Source organism: Argentina anserina, chromosome 6 (assembly GCF_933775445.1).
Source record: "Argentina anserina chromosome 6, drPotAnse1.1, whole genome shotgun sequence".
NCBI lineage: Eukaryota > Viridiplantae > Streptophyta > Magnoliopsida > Rosales > Rosaceae > Argentina > Argentina anserina.
The window spans coordinates 6,186,489-6,212,775 of NC_065877.1; the positions used below are offsets into that span (position 1 = coordinate 6,186,489).

Here is a 26,287-nt window from a genome sequence, read left to right on the forward strand (position 1 = left end):
GTACTTGTAAATTACATGATATATATTCTTCCGTCACTTTCGAATATATATACACACACACAACATCTGATTGCATTTTCCGGAATATTACTACCGAAATTGATGATAAGTATGAGCTGCGATGGTGGAGAAAATGATAATTTGAGGAATCAAAGGTCATTCTAAGATGATTTGTGATGTTAAGGGTATTCAAACTCTTCCAGGAGTGGGAGAGAACGTGATTTAACAAATTATGGGGGTTAAAAAGCTGAATAAATCTGCACTTTTTGAATGTGCGGACTCCGCTTCAGAACCTGCCTATATATATATATATATTATTGCTTGAGATATAGCTATGTCAAATGTGCGGCTACATGACATCCATTGATTTACTGTTCTTGTGGTGGGTCGATTGGGTGGCCAAGCCCGTGCCTATATTAGGTGACTGGTATAAATATGGCATGTAAAGGGATTAATGTTGTCTCATCAATTATGATCCAAGCTCAATTTAAAGGAAAAAGACAAATTAGTTAGGGTGCGCTATTGACACCTCACAATTCACTTTGTTCATCCCACAATTTATTAATTTATTAAAATACTGTAATATTCTGATGTAAAATTACTATAATAGATAATAAATTATTAAATTTGTAATTCATTTTTATTTATTTCACAAAACACACATCTATTAAATAGTTAAAAATGAAACTAATGGAAAAGATCGAAATCCTTACACTTATAGTATATTGAAGAGCATATTCTTGGTTTTTATGTTAAAATTTGAACTTCAATGTGATCAAATTTGTTTTTTAATTGATATTTTTAACCTTAACTAAATTATATTATTGATATACGTATAAAATAGAGAACTATGTAATAAAAATTGTTAAAATAAATATGAACAAAGTAAGTTTAGAATTGAAAAAAATTGTGTAATGTAAAAAGAGAATGTAGGTTGAACAAAACAAACTTAAAATTGAAGAAATTATGTTGAGTTATTGAAAATGTACAATTTAAGTATTATAATTAAATGAATAAAGTAATTTAAAAATAGAAAAAGATACACGTAAACTTAAGTTGAAGAGAGAATATGGGGTGGCAATAGCCGCACCAATTAGTTATAACCCTAAATATATATAGATATTATTCCTGACATTTATCTGTACCAATTGGAAATTTCTTTCTCGTGGGAGATCGATATCACAAATCACTCGGCAATATTATGGACTGTACATTTGTAACCTTATATGATTAAATGTCATGTATGAAGGGTATCTATATATATCTGCGTCAACTGTTTGATAGATACATCCTGCGTCAACTGTTTGATCATCCTGGAATTGTATTTGACCGTCCACTGTTTGATAGATACATAGATATATTCCGGCAATAGTCTGTCTGCCATTATTTGATCGTCCAAGAAGTGTATTTATTTTTTTGACATTATTTCTAAAAAAAAAAGTGCATTTGTTTAGGCATTTCTTTCACTATAATTTCTCTTTTTTAAATACACCTTATAAATTTGACATGCATGCATGCAGACATGCAGTACAGAACATTGAGTGATTTGAGTAAAATTACTTACTAATTAGCTACGGTTATGATTTATGATTTAATTATCAATTAAGGTAATCCAACAGAAGTCTGAATTAATAAAATGCGTCGTAACCACGTAATCGATGTTAGGATTATATCGTACGCTCTAGCTTATATATGTCATTCTACATCTCTCCTATAATGTAGCGATTCTCTGTGTTTTTCTTAATTTTTATGCACTTTCTTTTTCAATAATCCATGGTTTCCCACAATGTAAAGGGCCAAATGCAGGTACATAGATCTATCAACTCAAATATTCAACCAACAATTAATTATCATAAATGGAGCATGAACATGTCTTAAGCCCCCAAGGCCCCCAACCAAAGTCCACACACTGTATTTTTGGAGGGTCTCCCGATCAAGCTAAATTAGATAGGCTGTGAAGTTATGGGGATTTTGGATGTGGTCCTTTAAGAGTCATTGAGTCATAGCCATGGATGTGACATGACCTCATGTATATAAGGCAGTAAGGGACCATATATATAAAAATGTACCGAAACTGTATTAGGTCGTAATATGGTTGTATGACAGCATGAGCTAGCGTCTCCTATATTTCTCCAGTTAGATCAATTTTGTCCCTTGAACTTAATTATATGTTTGCATTATCTTCATACAGGCTTTGTATTGACTAGCTGTGTGATAGCACGGGTTATGTTAATTCCATAGTAGTATGTAGTGCTTCTATTAATAATTCGATCCTGGCAAGCTGGGACCTTTCCACCACATATCACAATGCTACTCTTAAATTTCACATGCACTGGTTAGGCTAGCCACTGTGTTGGGTTACAACTTGAATACTCATCCTCCAAATAGAACAAATAACGATGGAATAAGAGACTCGATCAGAGACACGGCTTCCCTAATTAGTTAATCGATCGACTTTGCTAGTTGCTACTCATTTACTCCCATATATATGATATACATGCTGTGATAGTGAACTGTAATGAACTGGATTGAGGTGGTTGATCAGGTAGTCTTTCCTTACATGTGCCCTCAATTGTTTTTTGGTAATAAAATGTGTAAGTTAAATAAAAAAGGGAGGGCAATGCCCAGTACAACCACAGCCAAAGGCAAAGAAAAAACCAAAGAGACAACAGGCAAACCTACCGAATAGGAAAGCAAAGCAAATCAACAAGAAGAAAAGCCAGACACAAGGGCTAAGTAATAGCTAAGTTCCACTTTTTTGCAATAATTCTATTAGTGTTGGATGGCTTGAACTTGATGGACATGAGCCTGCATCTAATCAATGAGATAATATTTTTGAGGACCACAGAGGGAAGACATCTTTCATCCCGAAAAATGCGACCATTCCTCTCTTTCCAAATGAGATAAATAGTAAAATAGTTGCCGAAAGACCAAGCTTCTTGAAGGTAGACGAGAAAGACTTACCTCCCCACCGAGAAGATGCCCATCTAACAAACAGAGGCCAAGGAGGATTTAACCAAGGCACCCCACAAAACCCAAGATAACTGGCGGAGGCAGCATATGATCAATTGGGCCCGTTTTGATTTTCTTCACATTAGAGTCATTTGTGCCCCCACTCAAATATTAATTTTACCATGCGAAAGAAATTAACTGCTAATATGCATGGTCATATTCATGTATCATTTTCTTAGTTATGGTTTTATAGTTTTCTTTGTAATAACCCGAATTTTTAGAAACTAAATGTCGAGTATTTTCAAAGTGTTAAACTTGTGAAATTAATTCAAGACGACAATTGGAGGTTTGCGACATTTCGAAACGAAAACGGAAACGTTTTCGGATCGTTTAATTAGAAAATGTAACGTTACCGCAACGTATAGATCGACTTTTATTCCGTCGCTCGGTTGCGAAAACTTCCTTCACGAAAGTCGTAGAGCTCATCGATACGAATTCGTGGACACATCATGCGTTCGAATCGGACGTCGGATGCAAAAGTTATTAACGTCGGAAGTTCGTTTCCGATTTTGGAAATAGTATAAAAGGAAGGAGAGGAGATTAAAAATCAGAAAATCAGATTTTTTCTAAAAATCAGATCGGGGTACTGTTCACCCGACCCAAAAACCTTCTCCGGCCGATTTCTCCACCATCCGACGTAGCCTCGTGTCGTGCCACCTATCAAACTGACGGGCTCGACGAGCTCCATCTTTTGGGCTACGCCTTGCACTCCGGCGACAACCACACACGGTGTAGCAACCGCCAGAAGTTACTGCTGTGGCGGCGCCGCCTCCTCCGGCCACCATGGCTCAAAATTCTTGGGGGGTTTTGCTTGTCTCAGTCCCAGCAACATTCCCACAAAAGGAATCGAGCCAAATCGAAGTGTAAGTACCCGAATCAAAATTTCAATTTCTAGGGTTTGTGAATAGTGCCGATTTCATGTTCTTTGTTGTTTGGACTGTTTAGACTCGGATTTAGACCTTGGTGTCAACTAGGAAGTTGTTGGAAATGTTGTTTAGGTTGTGGTGGTAAAATTTGGTGATGATTGGTGGCGGTCGGTGAACAGTAACGCTGAAATGAATAGTAACTGTAAATAGTAACTCCGCATGAATAGTGATATGTAACAGTAACTGTGAATAGTGATCTGTAACAGTAAATGTGAACAGTGTCATGGTAAAACAGTAACTTTGAACAGTATTTTGGTAAAACAGTAACTGTGAACAGTGGTTTCGTAAAAACAGTGATTAGTAAACATAAAACAGTGTTCCGAGAACAATGTTTTATGAACAACATTTAGCTGTGCTGAACTCGTCACCTGATATTTTAAGTATCATTTTCTAAGCATTTATCGTGCTATTAGGTGACTGACGAAACGAGTGAGGAAATTACTTTCAGGGTCGTGGAAGTTGCACGCAGGAAAGAAGGTGAGTAAAATCTCACATATTTACGAATCTACCCTCGCGGTGATTCAAGATTTTCGCAAGAGTATTTAATAATGAATTACAACATGTATACAATTTGGTGGATTACATATATGTTGTATAATGGTAATAAATACATATATATATAATTCATTAAATTATATACTGTTATTAATTCATTAGAAATGGTCATTTCGATGACGGAAGTTTGTGTATTGAGCATGTGTGGTGAAATATGACATGTATAAGATATAGTGGACTATATATGTATTGTATAAATGGTAAATAAGTACGAATATATATAGTTTGCAATATAATATACTGTTATGATTTTTATTGTGATTATAGTGAGCATGTGATTTGAATTGTACAATATGATGTGAGATTATTGTACGTGATTTTTAACATTGAGATTGTTAAAATGTGAATTGTCTTCGGACCTGATTTTTGGTACAATATGATGTGGGATTATTGTACGTGTTTGGCAAATCGAAACCTAGCCTTTGGCCGGGCGAAAGTTACGATACAGTTAGAGCTCTAGTCTATCTGCCTTAGTACTGCATGTGAGGTAACAGGTGGTTATCTGCTCATGGGTACTCAGATTGTTTTGGATGTTGCGTAGCGGGTGGCTATCCAATATCGGCGGTGTATTACGAGAGGGGTAACAGATGTGTACCAGCGTTCTTGGTACCCGTATTATAAATGCATTTGGGTAACCAGAAGGGTTACTTAATTTCTCATGAGCGCTTCTTTTCATATTTCTTTGGGACAACCAGATGGGCCGTCCATTGACTCATGAGTGCATTTATATTTGTTTGATTTCTGGATTTTCGTATATATTGATATGCGAGTTATATATTTTCATTTTACTCATACGAGCTGTAAAGCTTACCGGGTTTGTGTTTACAATCCCGGTGCACCAATTCGATGGTGTGGTGGATAACTCTGCAGGTGTGGATTAGTGGGAATTGACGTACCGCTCAGTGGACTTGAAGTTATTTATCTCCAGCTGGTGTGAGGATTTTGTGTGACTATCTTGTGAGTTTGTTGTGAGGATTACGCAATTCCATTGTTATAATATTGAATTATAATTTGGGTTGTAATAATCGGTTTGACTGAGTTGTATTTTGAACTCAGAGATGATCCGCTGTGGCATTTTAAATGATTTCGATTCGTTAAGATTGTTTGGTGTTTAACGATTTTGAAATTTTGAGTTTTTAAGCTCGAAATTTTAGGGTCGTTACATTCTTTGCTAGAGTAATACTTCCCGCTATGTTCTTCTATTTTTGTGGTCTTGGATTGGAGATTTAGGAGGAGACCTAGACAGATTGTGTGTATGCATATATACCACATTGTTGATCTACTGCCTCCAGCACAACTACAAAAGACTTGGTTGAAACATCACAAAAAATAACTTTAACAAACTAAGGATGAGATACGATCAACTTCGGATCCCTTGGGGAAGGATTCAGGCAATGCTCTGTGACATAGCAACTCTACAAGAGAGAATGCAATATTTAGTGAGCTCGAGAGATCCAAGAGATGTTTATACTTATTGCTTCTCGCTTTTGTTGCTGGGTAATAGTTTTGCAGCTTTTTTAGAGTCTTAGCTCTTGTGTGTTACCTTTTATGAAGTTAAGACTCCTCCAATTTGTGTATTAACCTCATTTGGAGGTTAAAATTAATTAAAAGATTGGTTCAATGTCTGAATCTGAGATGGTGCATGCATATATTCATTCATTAAGACATTTTTGTGTGATTGATTCAAAAATTTTACCCCCTCTCATTTTTGTTTCTCCCTCCGCCACTGCCCAAGAACCTCTTTTCAAATAGGCAGGAAGAGAGAGCACATAAAGAAGAGATGACTAATAGTCTCAGGAAACAAACCACAAAGAGGACATAAAGGATTGATTAGAGGAGAATAAGCAACAATTATGTCAAGCGTTGCAAGCTCATCATGAACAGCCAACCAAAGGATAAAACTAGCTCTAGGAATATTATTGTTAAACCAAACAAGCTTAGCCCAATCAACAGTAGGATGGTGAGTTCGAAATTGGTCCATCGCAGAAGCAGTAGAGAAATGAGCAGTTGAAGAGGCTAACCAAATAAAAGAATCTATGTAGCTTGATGATTGATGATGATTAGAAAGCTGAAGGAGAACGATTGAGCATGCCTGGTGTTGCATGCATTTCCGATGTAGGATACTACCCTAAACACCGGCAATGACTAATCAGTCTGATCTAGCAGTACCGGAGTTTCTGAACTATAGCATAACGGAATAATGAGGACCTTAATTAATTGATTGCTCACCGGTCGTATTTAAGAATATGTATACCTACGTCGTGAAATTTATGAGCAAGGGACCGGCAGTACATCTACATTCAACTAGTCGATCGAACGACCAGGCTAGGTTCCAAACTACAAATCAACTGTACGTACGTACGTTCTGTTTACCCAGAGAGGTGTGCAGCTCTTCATGACGATCCAGGAGGATCAGCAGCTGCAGCTGCAGCTGATCGAAGAAGACGAACCAGTGGCGGTGCGCGAGTTCCGGATCGATGGCATCAGTTCCTGCTGGTTCTGTTTATATGTGCTAAGCAATAATTATGTTCAGCCATCAGTCCCGACTTGTTGTTCTTATTAGATCTCTTTGTATGCCAATACTGTGTTCATTAGGGTTTCTGCTGGAAGGAGTTATAGGTGGCAACTGATCAGGGATGAAGCCAGGAATTCAAAATAGATTAAGCTAACTTGTTTTAAACAAAATTTCAAGAAATATATAAATAATAAATAAGATTTTATATCCAATATCAACTGATTCAAAATATATAATGGAGGAATTTTAATTGTGTAAGATAAGATTAACACTGAATTGAGTTCAACTTATGTGTTGTATTTTCAAAGTAGGTAGCAGGTTACTCTTAGGGATAAAAAGAAGCAAAATTAGAACGTTTTATTATTAATTAATCGATCCTTAATGAGATTTAGTTATTAGTTGCAGAATATATGAATAGTAATATTCGTATTGAATTATTTCTTAATTTTTTTATTGATAAGAGTACTGTTTAACTTGGCTGGGCTAGATACTCACAAGTGTGTAAGATTAAGGATTAATAAGCCTAATTAATTAGAAATGATACAAAAACACTATGGGCTACAGCCCATGTAGTGTAACACTAATGCAACTGATGTTGTGTGCGTTATGTTTCATGTACTATGTACAGATCTATGTGAAGGTCGCCGATTGATGGTATTCGCCAAGAGCCTGCAAAGAAATAACTGTGTAGGTCACGAAGTTTATCAATGCTCAATTAATCTCTCGACGTCCCGTACGTGTATTCTGTTCACCTCAGTATAATGCCATAATGGCCCCTTGTGTCCAAGAGTATATACTCATAATTAATCCTCTCTCTATATATAGTGATTCATGTGTGACAATGGAGCTAGAACTGGAAACTTATGGCATTCGTTCAAGCAACATATTGAAGAAGCTCAAATTAGTGGTGTAGTTAATTATTCATTAATTTATTGATAGGTTTGATGTACTCGGAGTCTCGTACTTAATTACTTATTCCTTTACGTATTTTGTACAATGTTTTAGGACTTAACAAATAGTCCAAATACACTAAGCTACTTCTCTTATTTCCTTTTACAATGATTTACAGAGACACTGCTGGAACCGTCAACTACAACTACGACAACAACCAAGAAAAATAATAGAGGTGATACCGTGATAGTGCCATGATTTAAGATCACCGCCATAGCGCAATTTTTGCACTGCGATTCGTGTATGGCAAAGGCAGAGATAATTCGTAAAGGGTGTAGATATGAGGAGGAGGGAGACGAGGTGAATTGATGATGGACATTTACGTCTAGGCTGATCATAGAGGAGCCCTTAGGAAAGATTGAGAAGAGAGGAGGAAAGGGGCAAAGATGAAAAAATAGGCAAGAAGTCTGACAATTGAGACAAATTCGGGTAAATACACCCATAGATGAGAAAGCGAGAAGATTGATTGTCACCGACTCTCAAATGAGTCAAATCGGGAGAATACCTTACAACAGGTGATGATATCGAGACTAGCTAGTTATATAAATTGTTGTCATACCTTTTATATTTTATATGTTTACAATTTCGAAAATGTTCTTAACTTGTGACTCGTATATGTATACTGTGTTAAAAATGTGTGCAATTTCTCCATCTCCCAATCCTTTTGGGCTCGTAGCTTCATACACGGGCCAGTCCATTCTACAAATCGTCTTGTCTGTTAAATTGCTGTCAGTGGCCCAACGCGTGCACGCGCGCTGTGATTATCATCTCTTGCACGTAAATGACCAAGAAGAGCAATCTTTGAATTTTGTTTTGCAATTCAAGGGTATTATTGTAACATAACCTCACAGCTTTTATCAGCTAAACAACTAGAAGCTTTGAGTTGAACACCGCTTCAACCAATCTCCAATTTTACGGCGACTTATGGAAAACGGTAACCTCCACGCCGCCGCCGTGCTTCGCACCGACGACCGCATCAAGCTCAACGTCGGAGGAAAGCTCTTCGAAACCACCTTATCCACAATCCAGGCCGGCGGCCCCGACTCTCTCCTAGCCGCCCTCGCGACCCGGACCTCAGACGACCCGGACCCTGTCTTCATAGACCGCGACCCGGAGATTTTCTCCGTCATGCTCTCTCTCCTCCGCTCCGACGGCCTCCCTTCCACCGCTCGTCGATTCGCCAAGCAAGAGCTCGCCGATGAAGCTCTCTACTACGGCATCGAGTCGCTGCTCAAGTCGGCGATGCTGCCGCCGCCGCTGTCCGGAATCGACGCCTCGATTGTCACGACAGTACAGCCCGCCTCCGACGGCCTCCCCTCGGCGATCACAGCCGGCACCGACGGCTCCGTTTGGATCGCGCACGGCGGTCAAATATCCAGCTACGATTGGAATCTGAGCCACGCCGGAACGATCCGGACTCATTTGGAGGACATCAACTCGATTTGCCGAGTCTATCCCGAAATCGCCGCCGTAGGATCCGAAACCGATCCCGGACTCCACTTCTACGACTTCTCCGGCGTCCGAAACATGGGGTCGATCCACTGGACAGACCCGACCGACCCGAGAATCTTCAAGGCCCGAGTCACGGCGGTTGCAAACTCGCCGAGCTCAGTCTTCGCCGGCTTCGACTGCCCGCACAGAGAGAACTGCATCTTAGTGATCGACAAGTCAACGCTCAAGATCGTCGGCGAACTGAGCCGGCAATCCGGAAACTCGGCGAAGAATTTGGCTGTCGGAAAGCTGAAGTGGCTGCCGGAGATGGGCTTGATTGTTGGCAGCTCCGTCACTTCCGGCGCGTTTGGGTATTCAGGTTATATCAGAATGTGGGACCCGAGGTCGAAGGAGGTGGTTTGGGAGACGAACGAGCCAGGCTCGGGCCGGAGCAGTAGGTTCGGGGACTCGTTCGCGGATGCCGACGCGAACATTGAGGAGTCGACATTGTTCAAGGTGTGTTCCAAGTCTGGAGATTTGGCAATGGCAGACCTGCGTAATTTAGGGGATGATCCGTGGGTCTATTTACAAGATAAGAACCCAAGCATGAGGACTAAAGGGTGTGTGAATAGCAGTAGTAGTGTGGTTCATTGTTATGGAAACCAAACCTTTGTGGGGAGAGATGGTGAATTGGAGGTTTGGTCTAGGCTTCCGAAAGCCGAAAACAGGGTGGATAGAGAGAGTGAGGTTTGTGAGGGATTGTATAGGAGGAATTTTGTGGATAAAGAGGAGGATGCTCAGAGAGGGATTATAAAGAGAATCGAAGGCGGTGGGAATAGGCTGTTTGTTGTTAGAGAAGATGTTGAAGGCATTGAGGTTTGGGAGAGCTCTCATTCTTCTGGTGCAGTTTCGGTTTTGTGAAGCAGAACTAGGCTCTGTAATGTCCATGTGTTACTGTACCATATTTGAATTTGTGAGCAGTTGTTGACACATGTGTGAGGTTTAGATATCTCATTTACCTTCAGTATGGCTCAATTGTAACTGATCCAAGTCACATTTTCCTTTATTCATGCCAAAAGAGGAAATGCCTTGAAAGCAAGTTGGCAAATTAATTTCAGAGTGTTAACTATGAGCAATTTACTTCCCTTTCAATTAGCTGATACTCTGGATGGCTTGAATTTTGTTGTGTAAGCACTAAGCACTTTGATTTCCATGGTTTTGATAAGTAAAGATTCTCTGTTTTGTGTGCTTGTTAGTATTACCATTACACTTATCTCACTGCTTACAACTTAATTATGCAGAAGTGAGGAGGCAGTAAAACCATTTTGGAACAATTGCAGGCTGCTAACTGTTGGTAAGTACAATCATTTTGCATCAATGCAATCACGCTTTTCCCATGCCATTTACTTTGTAGTGCCTTGGTTGATATTGAAACCTTAATGCCGTGTGACTTTTGATTAGGACAATGAAAACGAGTGGTGAATTTGTAGAGCATAGGCATTTTGTGGTTCGGAAGTAGTTAATTTCTTGCATGATGTGCTATCTGGATGGCCAGAAATACTTGCCTAGCACCACACTCATTATCAACCCTATATATATTATTTTCTTGTTTTCAAGCATAGTGTAACATTTTGTTACCAATAATTACCCAAAATTGAAAGATAACATATTTCCCTAGTTCCTCTTATTTCATGGTGCACATATCTTGCTAGCAGCTATCTCATCAATGTTGTCGCAAGTAAACAGAAAGAAATGAGTTTCTGTCTCAAATATTTTGGTTAGTGTTGGATCCACTGGTCAGTTATCAAGTTTTTGTATACGTTTAATTATCTGTAGTCCAAAAATTGAAAGGATTTGCCTTGGTGGTTTCTCACTGCAAAGGACTAAGACTTTTGGAATGCAGGTAGGAAGGTGTTTTTCAATAGAAATACTAGCAGTACTTTGTAAAGCTAGAGGCACCTGTATTTTCTGCGAGGATGCTTGAACTGAAACAGAAAATCCTATTTGACATGGGATCAGATCTGCTGTAATAGGATTATCTGATTATCTGATGCATAAATGAGATTTGGAAGCTCAAGGTGAAAGTAGGCGTTTTTTAGGCAACTTGAACAGGTATGGCTCTATCTAGTTGAAGCCACAAATAGCAGAGAGCCATGGCCGACCTGCCTAGGGGTGTTTGTATTTTGGGTGCCCCAACAAATGTGGTGATAGTATTATTAGTATAGATGATTAGTACCCTGTTGATGTTTTCTGGATCCTCGGATCTATTGCGTCACGTTTCAACTCATTTAAAAAAAATTCTAAGACACATATCATCCCAAATCTTTTGTGTAAGGATCAAACTTCTCCTCTTGAAATCCAGGTGTGGTACAGAGCTACGATTTTGTTGCCAATCTTTACACAAAATATGGGATCAGTGGGACCTTTGCAGTCACTGAAGTGGAAAGACCAAGGTCATCATGCACGTCATTCCTAGCATCGTCCCATTATCTGGTAATTTTTGTTTTCTGCTGGAAGTCTGTTCTCTTGTCCGCCGAGTTCAGGAACTGCGACATCTCCATCTCATGTCTGGGGAAACAAGATCAAGGAAGATAGCTGCACAGGTATCACATGTTATTGCTTCTTTGTGGATACTCTGGCCATGTGTTCAATAAGCCTGGTGTGAAACATTTCGATACAACTATCCCCATTTGTATGCCTGCTCACACACGTTTCGCCTTGGAGAATCGGATATCAGCCTTATCTGCCATTTTCACAATCGGCTCTGAACCTCAATAAGTAGCAATATGATTGGTCCACGAATGACTTATTAAGAACAGGAATGTTTAGTAAAAGAGGAGGCAAGCCAAGTAGCTACGAACTTCCATGTACCATAAAGCGGAGTTACTGGATAGTAATAGTGCAGATGCGGTAGGACCTTGAAGCATCATCTAATTATCAAACCTCTGCGCGTTGCATTCAACTGTTGATGTAGATTATCACTTTCATTTGCGATGAGTATATCATAAAGATAGCATGATCAAACAAGTGGTTTCTTTCTGATAATTGAACTGCAATGCTTTTGTTAAAAAAAAAAAAACTTTTGTTCTGCTGTTAAGAGTACTGCTGGACCTTGGCTGCAGTATCTACAGCCTTTGGCTCTTCGAAGTTCTAATAGTTGAGGTCAGGCAAACATTGCAAGCCCCTCCGACGAAACCTCGTCAAGTTCCTCTAGATTATGCATATAGATATATAGTTGCACAAAAGACATGCTACTATGCCTCAATTACGAGTCAATCAAGCACCACTAGCATCCTTTATTATTTTTTGGATTACAGATCGAAGAATCAGTTTACTATACGACACATCTATAAAAAAAATTGACAAATGGAATTACAAGATGAAATTCATAACATTCATGAAAACCATGACAAGAAGAAACCAGCAACCGCAGAGACATCCCCGCACTTTGTAAGAGTGATATTGCCGCTGGAAGTTTGATTAAGAGTACTATTTGTAGTTCTCAAAGGAAGTTTCAGCTTGCAGTGGATATTTTCTGGGCCATAGTTGTGAAACTTGATCGTGCCCAACCTGAGTTTCACCCGAAGAGCAAGCACTGTATCGATAGTGTAAATTCCGGCAGCAGTCTCCTTGTTAAACTCAGAAATCTCCTTTTCACCAAACTTCAACACCTGCTGCCCTCGAACAGTTATGTCACGCAGAAAGGTGGTGTTCTTGTGGCCTTGGTAAAACGGTACTGTCGTGTTAGGCAGAGTCACTAGGGCAAACCGCTTCTTTTGGTAGTTACCGATGACTCGGATGCGCCGGTAGCTGATGCCAAGCCTTTTGTTGGGGTTTCTGATGGTGAGGTTGAAGGCAAGGTTGTAGTGGAGGGTGCTGTTGGTGGTGATGTTGGTGAAACTGAACTGCGTGAGATGGGCATCAGTGATTGTGATTTTAGGGTTTCGGGGAAGGACAATAACCCAGATGAGGAAGATGCACAGGAGTGAGAAGAACAGCGAACCACAGCCGCTACAGGCACATGAACTTCTGGCTTCAGGCATTTCTAGCTGACCACTTAAAGAAAGAGAAGAAGGTTAGTTCTAGAGGAGAAATTAACAAACACTGCACTGTTTTTTCAAGTCTTGGAGGAAAACTTATGGCCAACAAGTTTCAATATGATATAGGACGTCACTACCAGAATAAATGACTTAAGGGAGGAAATTATTTCGTCACCTAAGCACACATAGGCCTGACAAAAGAACTTAGGGGACGAAAGTTTCCTCGCCTTAGAATCGTCGCTTTAGGTGGGTCGTGTAACGTCTTAGACGAGGCACTGTATCAAATTCGTCGTCTAAGTAGAAAATTAGCCGACGACAACTCTTTCGTCCTGTTTATATCTACTTGACGAATAAGTTTGTCTTCTAAGATCTATTATGACGAGAAGATCTACACTTAGGTGACGAATATAGTGGTCATTTTGAATTTAAGTCGACGAAATTGTTCGTGATGTAAAATTTTAAGAGACTATTTTTGAGACGACGGAATTTTGCTTTTCGTGAGGTAAGCTTGTTTGCTTAGGCGACGAAACTATTAAAAACCTCATTTATCATATAAATTGTTTAATTACTAAATTTAATGTATAAATAAAGAGCACAACAAATTACTTAATATTTAATTTATAAATATATTTGTTCATACAAAGTAGGTAATATATAAGTAGTTAACAAGTTTTATCCTAGGTCATATACAAAAGGAAGGAATCTGCTGACATTTGATTACAATGTATGAATGAAAACACATACTCTTCACTGTTATGATGCAGATGCAGCTTCCCTAATCAACTATTAACAAAAATGCCAAGGATAGAGTCTATGACACTAGTTAGCTACCACCACCACTGAGGGAGTTTGTAATTGGTTGAGATGGATTGCTTGCAGTCCACATCTCCTCCAAACGCTTGATACGCTCCATGGCCTCTAGATTCTTCTCCTTAGCCTTTTGGGCGTCTTCCTTGGCTTCTCGGGCCTCTTGCTCGGCTCGTGTGAGTCGCTCTTTGGTCTCTCGGCCTTCCTCTTCCAAACGTGCAGCCCTACTTAAAGCCTCTTGAACAATCGCATTTGTCGATGTTGAGGATTGACCACATGCAGTGGAAGAATTTGATGATTGAGAGGTGACACCAAAAGTTGCTCTTCCCACACCCCGAACCTCATTTTTGTTTCGTGGTCCTAATGCATTTATAAAAACTTCAACTTGTGTCGGCTCATCAAAATAGTGTACAATTTGGTCATCGGGAACCTCAAACTCATCCCTCACTTTGGCTGTCACCCTATCAACCTCCTGTCTGATCTTTTGCTGCATTTAATTTGAAAAATGCATATATTGGTACACACATATATAATCACATTCATCAACTAGTTGATTGTTGCACACACATACAGTAGATGATTAAAGCACACATATTTGTACCTATGTCAACATGATTCTTTTTTTTTTACCCAATCACCAAGGAAGGTAGACAACACAAATGATAAATGTAATGTTGTTGAGCTCAATAAGAGCTAAGCTATACCCCTGATCTTAATCATGATTAAACCTCCATGTAAAACACAAATGCATGCTAAAGAATCTTTTTGTTTCTTTTGATATAGATTACAGAATGACTTTGTTGGATAGTTGGATATCCTAACCCATTTGGTCACTTCCTGCTTTAGAGTCAATCACAAAGGCATACCTAATTAATCAGCTACCATGTTTTCCATGTATACTCAAGTTAGCTAAACTGATTCTAACATATGCACCCTTCTATCTTATTTCATATTAAAGCTACCAATGCCAAACCTAGTTTACTCTTTATTTTTCCAAATCACAGTGATATTTTCTTGATGTGAGACCTAATTAAATTACAAAAACTGAATACATTCATATGAACAAGCAAATGCATATAATTATTCACATATTTCAACAAACAAGTGCCAACTTACTATATTTTTAATTGCTTCCGGGTGATCAGCAGGATACACAAGCTCGTAATTCTTAAGTAGGGCCATCGGTTCCCCCTTTTTCTTCAACTCAAGCGCCCCATAGATAAAAGGTGTCGGGCCTGTTGTGTGGTGCAATTTCTTCTCACCCCGGTTCTTGGTGTTGGCTTCCGATCGCTTCTGCATATGACAATAGCAAATATAAGAACTAACAGTCCCAAATTTGTTACAGTACCAGCATCAAATTTATTACAGTAACAACAACAAATATAAGAACTAACAGTAGCAAATGTCAGTGCAAATATAAGAACTAACAATCCCAAATTTGTCACAGTAGCAGTAGCATCAAATTTGTTATAGTAACAGCAGCAAATATAAGAACTAACAGTAGCCTATGTCAGTAGCAAAAATAAGAACAAACAGTCCCAAACTTGATCATGAAATAGCAAATTTGTTATAATGACAACAATTGTAACCTTCACTAGTTGATCATGAAAATAAATTAGCAAAGCAAGGAAATTAATATACCTTGAACTCAGGAGATTCAAAGTGTCCTAACATCCACTTCCACTCCTCCTTTCTATGTTTAAACTCTTTTGGTATTACATCAGGAGTTTCCTTATTGCGGTTTGTTTTGATCCAGCTCTTCCATTTACAATAGATTGAGGCAGCATGGTCGTGGATCCACTTGACCATCTTCTTATCATTCCAATCAATGTCATAATATAACTGCAAGTCATATATAAATATTTCAGCCCAATTCATGGTATATTAATTTGTTTGATACAAATACTTAAGACAAAAACAGTTTCTTGAGTTTTAAGACAAAAACAGTTTGTTTGATACAAAACACATTGAAGACTTGGTTTTAGCTAACCTTGAGTTCATCTAGCAGCTTCTCCCTCTCTTCATCCTCATGCTCCCACCAAGAAGGTTTTGTCATGGAAATAATGTCTCTCACAATGTGGCCTACATCATGAGTAAGCCAGCTATTTTTACCTCTAGTGTTTGGTCCGTGCAAAAACTCGCTGTCGAAGATAATTTTAACCTTCTCACCATGCACTCTCCAATGGTCATAGGCTTTTAATCCTTTCACCAACCCCCGAATGCGTTTTGGGGGTGGTGCTGCCACAAAAAAAAAAGCAACAATTAATCGCATGGTATACTTAAAGGGAATTCATAAAAATAGGCTTAAAAGGATTTTATATACACTTAAACGCATATTACCTCCATCTTCACGAGGACGAGGTAAGCGTCGAATACTGTAGGTGCCTTCGTCATTACTTTCAGGATCTGAATCTGATGCACCAGGGTCTGAACTGTCAATAGGGAGCGGGGGAGGGATAGGTGGTCTTGAACCAGGGGCTGGTGGTGTCCTTATTGGCTGTTCAGGGCCCTTTACTGAGCTGGCCATCTTGAAGAAGCGCTCAAATGCCTCTTGTTGTTGTTTTCTCTTCCCATTCGTTTGCGGCATAATTCCTGTACTTCCAATCACATAATCACAATCACAAACAAAAAAACAGTCATCCCACAGGAAAGTAAAGAAACAAGCATATATACAACTGCTGGAATGAGTATGAAAAAAAAACATAACAATTCAGTTCAGTTCTTGCCAAGGATAACATTAATTAATACATAAACACACATTTCCCACATCAAACCAGCTGTTCATTTAATAATAACAATCGAAACTTCAACTCCCTCTAATGTTTCAATTCTGAAACAATCAATAAAGCAATATCACAACCCTCATATAGAAAAAAAGAAGAACCCATTTCAATTTGGGAAACCCAGATTTCAAATTCAAAGCTTAAGTAGTTTTGTAGTTCATTCTGATTCGATTCAGTCAAAGAATATATGGAAGAAAGAACAACAACCCAATGATAGACTCTCCCTGATAAGAAATAAGAAATCGATTATAAGATTTTACCTTCTCTGGTAGACTCTCCTTGAAATCGATTTGATTCAAAGATTGGGTGCAGGTTTCGATTCAAAGATTTGGGTTGGAGGTGACAGGATCGACCTTCATTAGCTTGTCGATGGAGGTGATCGATTTAGTTGCTGGGTTCTGAAATGATGTGTTGCGATAAGGTTTTGGGGATTTTGAGAATGAGAGAGAGAAAGAGTCGAAGTGAGGATGAAAGTGTGATATATTAGGGGTTTTGATCTATCTAGCCAAGTATAAATTTTCGTCCCAAAAAAAATGGGGGAAATTAAACCGCCAAATATTTTGGCCACATAGCTTACGAAAATGTAATTGTTCGTCGGCTAAGTTTGCCGGTACTGTTCATGTATAGGTGACGAGCTCAGAATAGGGTGAATTATACCTTTTCGGAAAGGGAACGGCGCCAGAAATCAAACTCGTAGCTTCGCCACGACATGTGTGCTTTTTCGGGCATCGGAGGTCGTTTAGGCCCTCAAAATCAGCTTTTAGTGTTTTTCGAAATTATTTTGGATTTTGTTTTTGTTTGGATTTTATTTTATTTTAACCCATGGGTTTGATTAGGCTTATATTAGCACCCTAGGGTTTCATTTTAGTATTTAAGTCACCTCTGATCTTATGGTTGTATGAGAAACCTTAGTCTTGTGGATTCGAGTCGACTGCCGTTAATTGATTCTAATGGATTAGTAAGTTTTGTTGCATTAGTTTTAATCATCACTCTAGTGTATACTAAAACATTCATATATAATATTAAGGGTTTTAAATATTATTACACTTAATTAATATTGAAAAAAGAAACTAAAGTCGTTAATTAATTGTCTTCATTCCAATCCTCATCTTCTGTATCATTTGCCTCTGATTCCGTTGTGTACGATTCATTAAAGATGTCGTCTTCTGAAGCATAATTTCCTTCATCAATGGCACCATGGTCTCCCTGCCTATTTTGAGATGTAGATTCGTTTGGGATTGTGATGAATTGATCTCCTTGCACGAAGTGTAAGTGGTTGTTGATGCGAATATCATCTAAACCACATATTTGAGATGGGGAAGGCTCTTGATATGGTTCATGAACTTCATCGTTGTCCTCTTCATCATCAAGTTCTTCACCGCCAGAAAGTGTGGTCTCACTCCATATATTCCTATGTGACATAAAGTTAACTACTTTCCAAGGAGGGCCAGCTTTAGGATCATCAAGATAGAACACTTGTTTTGCCATGGTGGCGAGAATAAACGGCTCAGTGTCGTACCAGCTTGTCTCTGTATTCACTGATAACATACCATAATCCATCTTCGTACTCCTCGGCACATTCGGATTAGTATTGAACCATTTACACTTGAACAGTACAACGCTCATATTTCCATACATTAACTCGACAACGGCAAGTAGCACTCCGTAGTAGGGAAAGTTGTCCCCATGTACCATGACCCCATAGTTTTGGGTTTTGTGGTTTATATCTCGTTGAAGTGTTACAAACTTCACGCCGTTGACAAAACATCCCGCATGTACACTGTGGTGTTTTGGCTTGCATGCCAAATGGTACAATTCGGGTGTGCACCATTCACTATTCTGTTGTCTTAGGCTTCTCATCTACAAAATGGTGTAATAAATACATTATAAGTGAAATTATTAAAATGGACAATTATTTTGCAAGCTTGTGAATAAACGTACCCATGTTAGAAAGTAATCAGGAAACTTTCTTTTATGTGTCACGTTAGGCCTCCGATCTCTTGGATTGGCTTTAATGAGCTTCAAATGCTCATCAAGGAAATACTGAGCTTCTTTGCAGTGTTGTAGTACACACCAATGAGCTTCAGCTAGCTCAGGATCACTTAATCTCTCAAAATTTGGTAAAGTACCAAAGTGTCGTACCTCTCCTGAAACAACTGAAAGATTGAAGTGTTGTCTGGTACTAGCCATGGTTGAAGATTCCGCCCCATCACTATTTTGGAGATATAAGTTGCAATAGATCACACATTCATCTGCAATGTATGACTCCGCTATTGATCCTTCTGGGTTACTCTTGCTTTTACATAATCTTTTGTACTGCCCCAGTTGTCTGAAATTACACAATTAGTATATATAGTGTTGTTGTGAAGTGTAATTAAGGGCATAAAAAATGATGTAAAGATTTGCACCTTTCTTGGGGGTACATCCAGGTGCAGTGTACTGGACCAGAAAGCAAGATTTGTTCAGGAAGATGGACCATCAGGTGGATCATAATGACAAAGAAAGCGGGCGGAAAAACCCGCTCCAATTTGCACAAGATGTACACAATGTCTTCTTTCAATATAAGAACTTCTGACTTCTTGAGCTCTTTAGCGCATAGCTTTTGAAAGAACCGACAGAGTGCTATTATAGGTTCCACCACATCTGGATGCAAATAGGGTCGAATTATAACTGGAAGAAGTCGTTGCAACAAAACATGACAGTCATGAGTCTTCAATCCGCAAAACTTATTTTCTCGCTCTCTAATGCACCGAGATATATTACCTGCATACCCATGAGGATACTTTACTCCTTTAAACCAGGTGAATACATGTCTCTTCAAAGTTGGATGCACAGTGTAAGGAGCAAGAGGTAATTTCGTCACTGACCCCTTCTTTATTGGCCACAAATGTTCTCGTATTCGTAGCTTCTTTAGATCCTCGCGCGCTTTCACAGTATCCTTATTACCGTATTTAAGACTAAGAGTTGTTCCCATAATGATATTAGCTACATTCCCCTCTATGTGCATGACATCTAGGGCGTGTCTCAATACTGATTTCGACCAATAAGGTAAATCATAGAATCTACTTTTGTGTGTAAAACACATCATATCATCTGGGCGAGTTGTTCCCGTTATAGCAGGATCACCACTCAACACTCCAAAATCAAATGAGTTCAGCATCTCCAAAATTTCATCACCAGACCACACTCGGGGTTTAGTACGAAACTCGACTGTGCCATCAAATCCTTCTGCATCCTGCCGCCACGAGTGGTCAATTGGAAGCCATCTTCGGTGACCCAAGTAACACACCTTCCCAGCATGCCAATCAGAATGAACTTCATTCAAGCAGACCGGACATGCTTTGTACCCATGCACAGCTTGAGACGACAACATCCCATAACCAGGAAAATCACTTATAGTCCACATAACCGCTGCTCTCATAATGAATGAACTTCCACTGTGCCTGTCAAAAGTAAGGACTCCATTTTCCCATAATTTTAACAACTCATCGATCAATGGTTCCATATACACATCTAAACACTTTCCAGGAGACTTAGGACCAGGAATTAACAAAGACATCATACTAAATTCCTTCTTCATACACATCCAAGGAGGCAGGTTGTACGGCACAAGAATAACAGGCCATGTACTATGAGCCAAACTCATACTTCCAAAGGGATTGAATCCGTCTGTTGCAAGCCCGAGTCTTACATTTCGAACATCTGCTGCAAAATCAGGGAATGATCTATCAAAGGTTTTCCAAGCCTCGCCATCTGCAGGGTGTCTCAAAGTATCATCATCTACCCTTCTTTCCCCATGCCATCTCATTTCACTTGAAGTGTGTCTAGACATATACAAACGCTTTAGCCTCGGAATCAAAGGGAAATGACGAAGCACCTTTACTGGAACACTGTTTTCCTTAACTGTACCTTCCTTCCACCTCGACTCGAAGCATATTGGACATTCATCAAGCTCTGCTCTCGTTTTGTAAAACAGAACACAATCATTCTTGCACGCATGTATTTTATCATAGCCTAGGCCAAGGTCACCCAAAATCTTGTGCACCTTGTAATAACTATCAGGGAGATTGTTTGGTTGAGGAAGCATATTCTTAACATTCTTCAACATATTGTCAAAAGCCTCATTTGACCACCTGTTCTTCACTTTAAGCTGCATTTGTGACAAAATGGTCCCCAAAACAGTCTGAGGACTACCATCATATAGTGGAATCTGAACTCGTGCAAGCAGTCTAGTATACTTATCATAATCATGAGTGTTGGTGTACGGAAGCACATGAACTGTGTCAGTAGTTGTATCATAAATTGCATCTTCCTCATGCGTTGGAGCAAATGTAGGAAAACTGTCATGTAGAATGTTTATAGCTGGGTTCAAATGATCAGGCTCGAAACTACCACCAGATGTTCTGTCATAAGTAGGTTCATGATCAGCTACTTCGCCGTGCTTACTCCATGTTGTATAACTACGCATTATACCATTGTTACTTAGGTGGTCATACATTTTTTTTATAGTCTTCCACTTGGTATTGAGACATTTTAAGCACGGACACCTATGTTGTTTCTTTCCATCACCATGTTCATGTACAAACTGTAGAAAATCAAGGACTCCTTGTTGGTACTCAATGCTCTCCTTTGGTAAATGTATCCAACTCTTGTCTTTGTCCATATCCTGTTAATTACATATGAGAGATACAACAAATAATCACAAATCAAGTGTCACAAATACAAAATATTGTATTTTCTTTGATCTTGTTCATCACCTTATGCCTCCAGTTAGGGTCCTAATCCTAGTCAAGAGCACAACACATTTTTTCATATTTCGTATAATTTTTAAATATTCGATTTTAGTCCTCGGAAAATTTTGACAGCATCTCCCTATAGTTTCCAAGTGCACAAATATCTATACCTAGCTAGATGCACATAAGGTACAGTATTGGGAGACCCTATCAAAATATATATACCCATGCACGATCAAAATCGAATACTCAAGAATTATACGAAATGTGAATCAAAGTCTTGTGCTCTTGAAATAGGACAATTCAAAAATTATATATGATTCTTAAACGAGATTTCTAAGGAGTAGTATATATATATATATATAACAAATCATAAATTAAATAACATAAATTTCATAATACAAAAACAATTCTTTATATTAACTAATTTAACTTAATTCATAATTAAATAACATAAATTTAAAAAATTCTACACAAATCAATATAACTTCACAACAATCAAGAATGAGTATGTATAATTAATACACACAAATAACATAATCACACAAAAATGCAATCAATATATGCCTGGTATTGTTCAAGGAATAGTACTAATTAGAAAAATGGATGATATGGTAAGAAAGAATGAGAAAGAGAAGATACCAAGTTAGAATCCGATGGGTAATGATAGACTAAGCTGAGGATAAACCCGATTTGAAGAATTGAACATCTAACACTGAAAATCGCCGGAAATTTGTGTGGGAGAAAATTATCATGTTCATTCCTTTTTTTTCACGATCTGGAAACAGAACCTGCACTTATAGTCATTATTGAAGACTTAGGTTAGGAACATTTTCCTCCCTTAAGACTTTTCATTCGTCCCCTAAGAAATACCTTAGGAGACAAAAGCATATTCGTCGTTTAAGCCGTAAGCACACGACAAAAAAATTTGTTTGTCGTGTAAAAAGCATATTCTTAAACGAGAAAATCCTCTCTCGTCGCCTAACAGACTATTTAGGGGAGAAAATGCTCTGTCGTCGCCGAACTAACTACTTAGATGACGAAAGCTATTTTGCGTCGTTTAATCACCTATCCAGGCGACGAAAATTATTTCTTAAGAGGCGAGAATTATTGTGTCGTCTAACAAAGTCTTAGGTGACGAAGATTTTTCCTTTTCCTAGCCTAAGTGTTTTTTTCTGGTAAGCAAGAGCTCGCCGATTCGCCAAGCAAGAGCTCGCCGATGAAGCTCTCTACTACGGCATCGAGTCGCTGCTCAAGTCGGCGATGCTGCCGCCGCCGCTGTCCGGAATCGACGCCTCGATTGTCACGACAGTACAGCCCGCCTCCGACGGCCTCCCCTCGGCGATCACAGCCGGCACCGACGGCTCCGTTTGGATCGCGCACGGCGGTCAAATATCCAGCTACGATTGGAATCTGAGCCACGCCGGAACGATCCGGACTCATTTGGAGGACATCAACTCGATTTGCCGAGTCTATCCCGAAATCGCCGCCGTAGGATCCGAAACCGATCCCGGACTCCACTTCTACGACTTCTCCGGCGTCCGAAACATGGGGTCGATCCACTGGACAGACCCGACCGACCCGAGAATCTTCAAGGCCCGAGTCACGGCGGTTGCAAACTCGCCGAGCTCAGTCTTCGCCGGCTTCGACTGCCCGCACAGAGAGAACTGCATCTTAGTGATCGACAAGTCAACGCTCAAGATCGTCGGCGAACTGAGCCGGCAATCCGGAAACTCGGCGAAGAATTTGGCTGTCGGAAAGCTGAAGTGGCTGCCGGAGATGGGCTTGATTGTTGGCAGCTCCGTCACTTCCGGCGCGTTTGGGTATTCAGGTTATATCAGAATGTGGGACCCGAGGTCGAAGGAGGTGGTTTGGGAGACGAACGAGCCAGGCTCGGGCCGGAGCAGTAGGTTCGGGGACTCGTTCGCGGATGCCGACGCGAACATTGAGGAGTCGACATTGTTCAAGGTGTGTTCCAAGTCTGGAGATTTGGCAATGGCAGACCTGCGTAATTTAGGGGATGATCCGTGGGTCTATTTACAAGATAAGAACCCAAGCATGAGGACTAAAGGGTGTGTGAATAGCAGTAGTAGTGTGGTTCATTGTTATGGAAACCAAACCTTTGTGGGGAGAGATGGTGAATTGGAGGTTTGGTCTAGGCTTCCGAAAGCCGAAAACAGGGTGGATAGAGAGAGTGAGGTTTGTGAGGGATTGTATAGGAGGAATTTTGTGGATAAAGAGGAGGATGCTCAGAGAGGGATTATAAAGAGAATCGAAGGCGGTGGGAATAGGCTGTTTGTTGTTAGAGAAGATGTTGAAGGCATTGAGGTTTGGGAGAGCTCTCATTCTTCTGGTGCAGTTTCGGTTTTGTGAAGCAGAACTAGGCTCTGTAATGTCCATGTGTTACTGTACCATATTTGAATTTGTGAGCAGTTGTTGACACATGTGTGAGGTTTAGATATCTCATTTACCTTCAGTATGGCTCAATTGTAACTGATCCAAGTCACATTTTCCTTTATTCATGCCAAAAGAGGAAATGCCTTGAAAGCAAGTTGGCAAATTAATTTCAGAGTGTTAACTATGAGCAATTTACTTCCCTTTCAATTAGCTGATACTCTGGATGGCTTGAATTTTGTTGTGTAAGCACTAAGCACTTTGATTTCCATGGTTTTGATAAGTAAAGATTCTCTGTTTTGTGTGCTTGTTAGTATTACCATTACACTTATCTCACTGCTTACAACTTAATTATGCAGAAGTGAGGAGGCAGTAAAACCATTTTGGAACAATTGCAGGCTGCTAACTGTTGGTAAGTACAATCATTTTGCATCAATGCAATCACGCTTTTCCCATGCCATTTACTTTGTAGTGCCTTGGTTGATATTGAAACCTTAATGCCGTGTGACTTTTGATTAGGACAATGAAAACGAGTGGTGAATTTGTAGAGCATAGGCATTTTGTGGTTCGGAAGTAGTTAATTTCTTGCATGATGTGCTATCTGGATGGCCAGAAATACTTGCCTAGCACCACACTCATTATCAACCCTATATATATTATTTTCTTGTTTTCAAGCATAGTGTAACATTTTGTTACCAATAATTACCCAAAATTGAAAGATAACATATTTCCCTAGTTCCTCTTATTTCATGGTGCACATATCTTGCTAGCAGCTATCTCATCAATGTTGTCGCAAGTAAACAGAAAGAAATGAGTTTCTGTCTCAAATATTTTGGTTAGTGTTGGATCCACTGGTCAGTTATCAAGTTTTTGTATACGTTTAATTATCTGTAGTCCAAAAATTGAAAGGATTTGCCTTGGTGGTTTCTCACTGCAAAGGACTAAGACTTTTGGAATGCAGGTAGGAAGGTGTTTTTCAATAGAAATACTAGCAGTACTTTGTAAAGCTAGAGGCACCTGTATTTTCTGCGAGGATGCTTGAACTGAAACAGAAAATCCTATTTGACATGGGATCAGATCTGCTGTAATAGGATTATCTGATTATCTGATGCATAAATGAGATTTGGAAGCTCAAGGTGAAAGTAGGCGTTTTTTAGGCAACTTGAACAGGTATGGCTCTATCTAGTTGAAGCCACAAATAGCAGAGAGCCATGGCCGACCTGCCTAGGGGTGTTTGTATTTTGGGTGCCCCAACAAATGTGGTGATAGTATTATTAGTATAGATGATTAGTACCCTGTTGATGTTTTCTGGATCCTCGGATCTATTGCGTCACGTTTCAACTCATTTAAAAAAAATTCTAAGACACATATCATCCCAAATCTTTTGTGTAAGGATCAAACTTCTCCTCTTGAAATCCAGGTGTGGTACAGAGCTACGATTTTGTTGCCAATCTTTACACAAAATATGGGATCAGTGGGACCTTTGCAGTCACTGAAGTGGAAAGACCAAGGTCATCATGCACGTCATTCCTAGCATCGTCCCATTATCTGGTAATTTTTGTTTTCTGCTGGAAGTCTGTTCTCTTGTCCGCCGAGTTCAGGAACTGCGACATCTCCATCTCATGTCTGGGGAAACAAGATCAAGGAAGATAGCTGCACAGGTATCACATGTTATTGCTTCTTTGTGGATACTCTGGCCATGTGTTCAATAAGCCTGGTGTGAAACATTTCGATACAACTATCCCCATTTGTATGCCTGCTCACACACGTTTCGCCTTGGAGAATCGGATATCAGCCTTATCTGCCATTTTCACAATCGGCTCTGAACCTCAATAAGTAGCAATATGATTGGTCCACGAATGACTTATTAAGAACAGGAATGTTTAGTAAAAGAGGAGGCAAGCCAAGTAGCTACGAACTTCCATGTACCATAAAGCGGAGTTACTGGATAGTAATAGTGCAGATGCGGTAGGACCTTGAAGCATCATCTAATTATCAAACCTCTGCGCGTTGCATTCAACTGTTGATGTAGATTATCACTTTCATTTGCGATGAGTATATCATAAAGATAGCATGATCAAACAAGTGGTTTCTTTCTGATAATTGAACTGCAATGCTTTTGTTAAAAAAAAAAAAACTT

At 39.4% G+C, this 26,287-nt stretch overlaps 4 protein-coding genes across 18 annotated transcripts; 2 read left to right on the forward strand and 2 right to left on the reverse strand.

The window, feature by feature from the left end:
- The first annotated feature begins 8,832 nt into the window (after nucleotides 1-8,832).
- Nucleotides 8,833-26,224, forward strand: LOC126797957 (protein ENDOPLASMIC RETICULUM-ARRESTED PEN3-like). 15 transcript variants are annotated; one of them, XM_050524739.1, is made up of 4 exons: nucleotides 8,833-10,577; nucleotides 10,692-10,744; nucleotides 11,294-11,502; nucleotides 25,568-26,224. In XM_050524739.1, the coding sequence occupies exon 1, from the start codon at nucleotides 8,884-8,886 to the stop codon at nucleotides 10,309-10,311; it is 1,428 nt and encodes a 475-aa protein (XP_050380696.1). In that variant the 5' UTR covers nucleotides 8,833-8,883; the 3' UTR covers nucleotides 10,312-10,577; nucleotides 10,692-10,744; nucleotides 11,294-11,502; nucleotides 25,568-26,224. The 15 variants fall into 15 exon arrangements, with proteins under 15 accessions (XP_050380696.1, XP_050380699.1, XP_050380694.1 ...); XM_050524742.1 differs by lacking the exon at nucleotides 11,294-11,502 and adding an exon at nucleotides 25,109-25,317; XM_050524737.1 differs by lacking the exon at nucleotides 25,568-26,224 and adding an exon at nucleotides 11,753-12,409.
- LOC126797959 (NDR1/HIN1-like protein 10) lies at nucleotides 12,638-13,511 on the reverse strand. The gene has a single exon (XM_050524750.1). The coding sequence runs from the start codon at nucleotides 13,431-13,433 to the stop codon at nucleotides 12,786-12,788; it is 648 nt and encodes a 215-aa protein (XP_050380707.1). The 5' UTR covers nucleotides 13,434-13,511; the 3' UTR covers nucleotides 12,638-12,785.
- On the reverse strand, nucleotides 18,104-21,488 carry LOC126796741 (uncharacterized). The gene is made up of 4 exons (XM_050523480.1): nucleotides 19,784-21,488; nucleotides 19,429-19,663; nucleotides 18,962-19,232; nucleotides 18,104-18,880 (listed from the first exon to the last, which is right to left on the reverse strand). The coding sequence occupies exons 1-4, from the start codon at nucleotides 21,486-21,488 to the stop codon at nucleotides 18,104-18,106; spliced, it is 2,988 nt and encodes a 995-aa protein (XP_050379437.1).
- On the forward strand, nucleotides 22,356-24,645 carry LOC126796742 (protein ENDOPLASMIC RETICULUM-ARRESTED PEN3-like). Its single transcript, XM_050523481.1, has 3 exons — nucleotides 22,356-22,398; nucleotides 22,937-24,392; nucleotides 24,507-24,645. Exons 1-2 carry the CDS (start codon nucleotides 22,356-22,358, stop codon nucleotides 24,124-24,126), a joined length of 1,233 nt encoding a protein of 410 aa, XP_050379438.1. The 3' UTR covers nucleotides 24,127-24,392; nucleotides 24,507-24,645.
- Nucleotides 26,225-26,287: the final 63 nt, after the last annotated feature.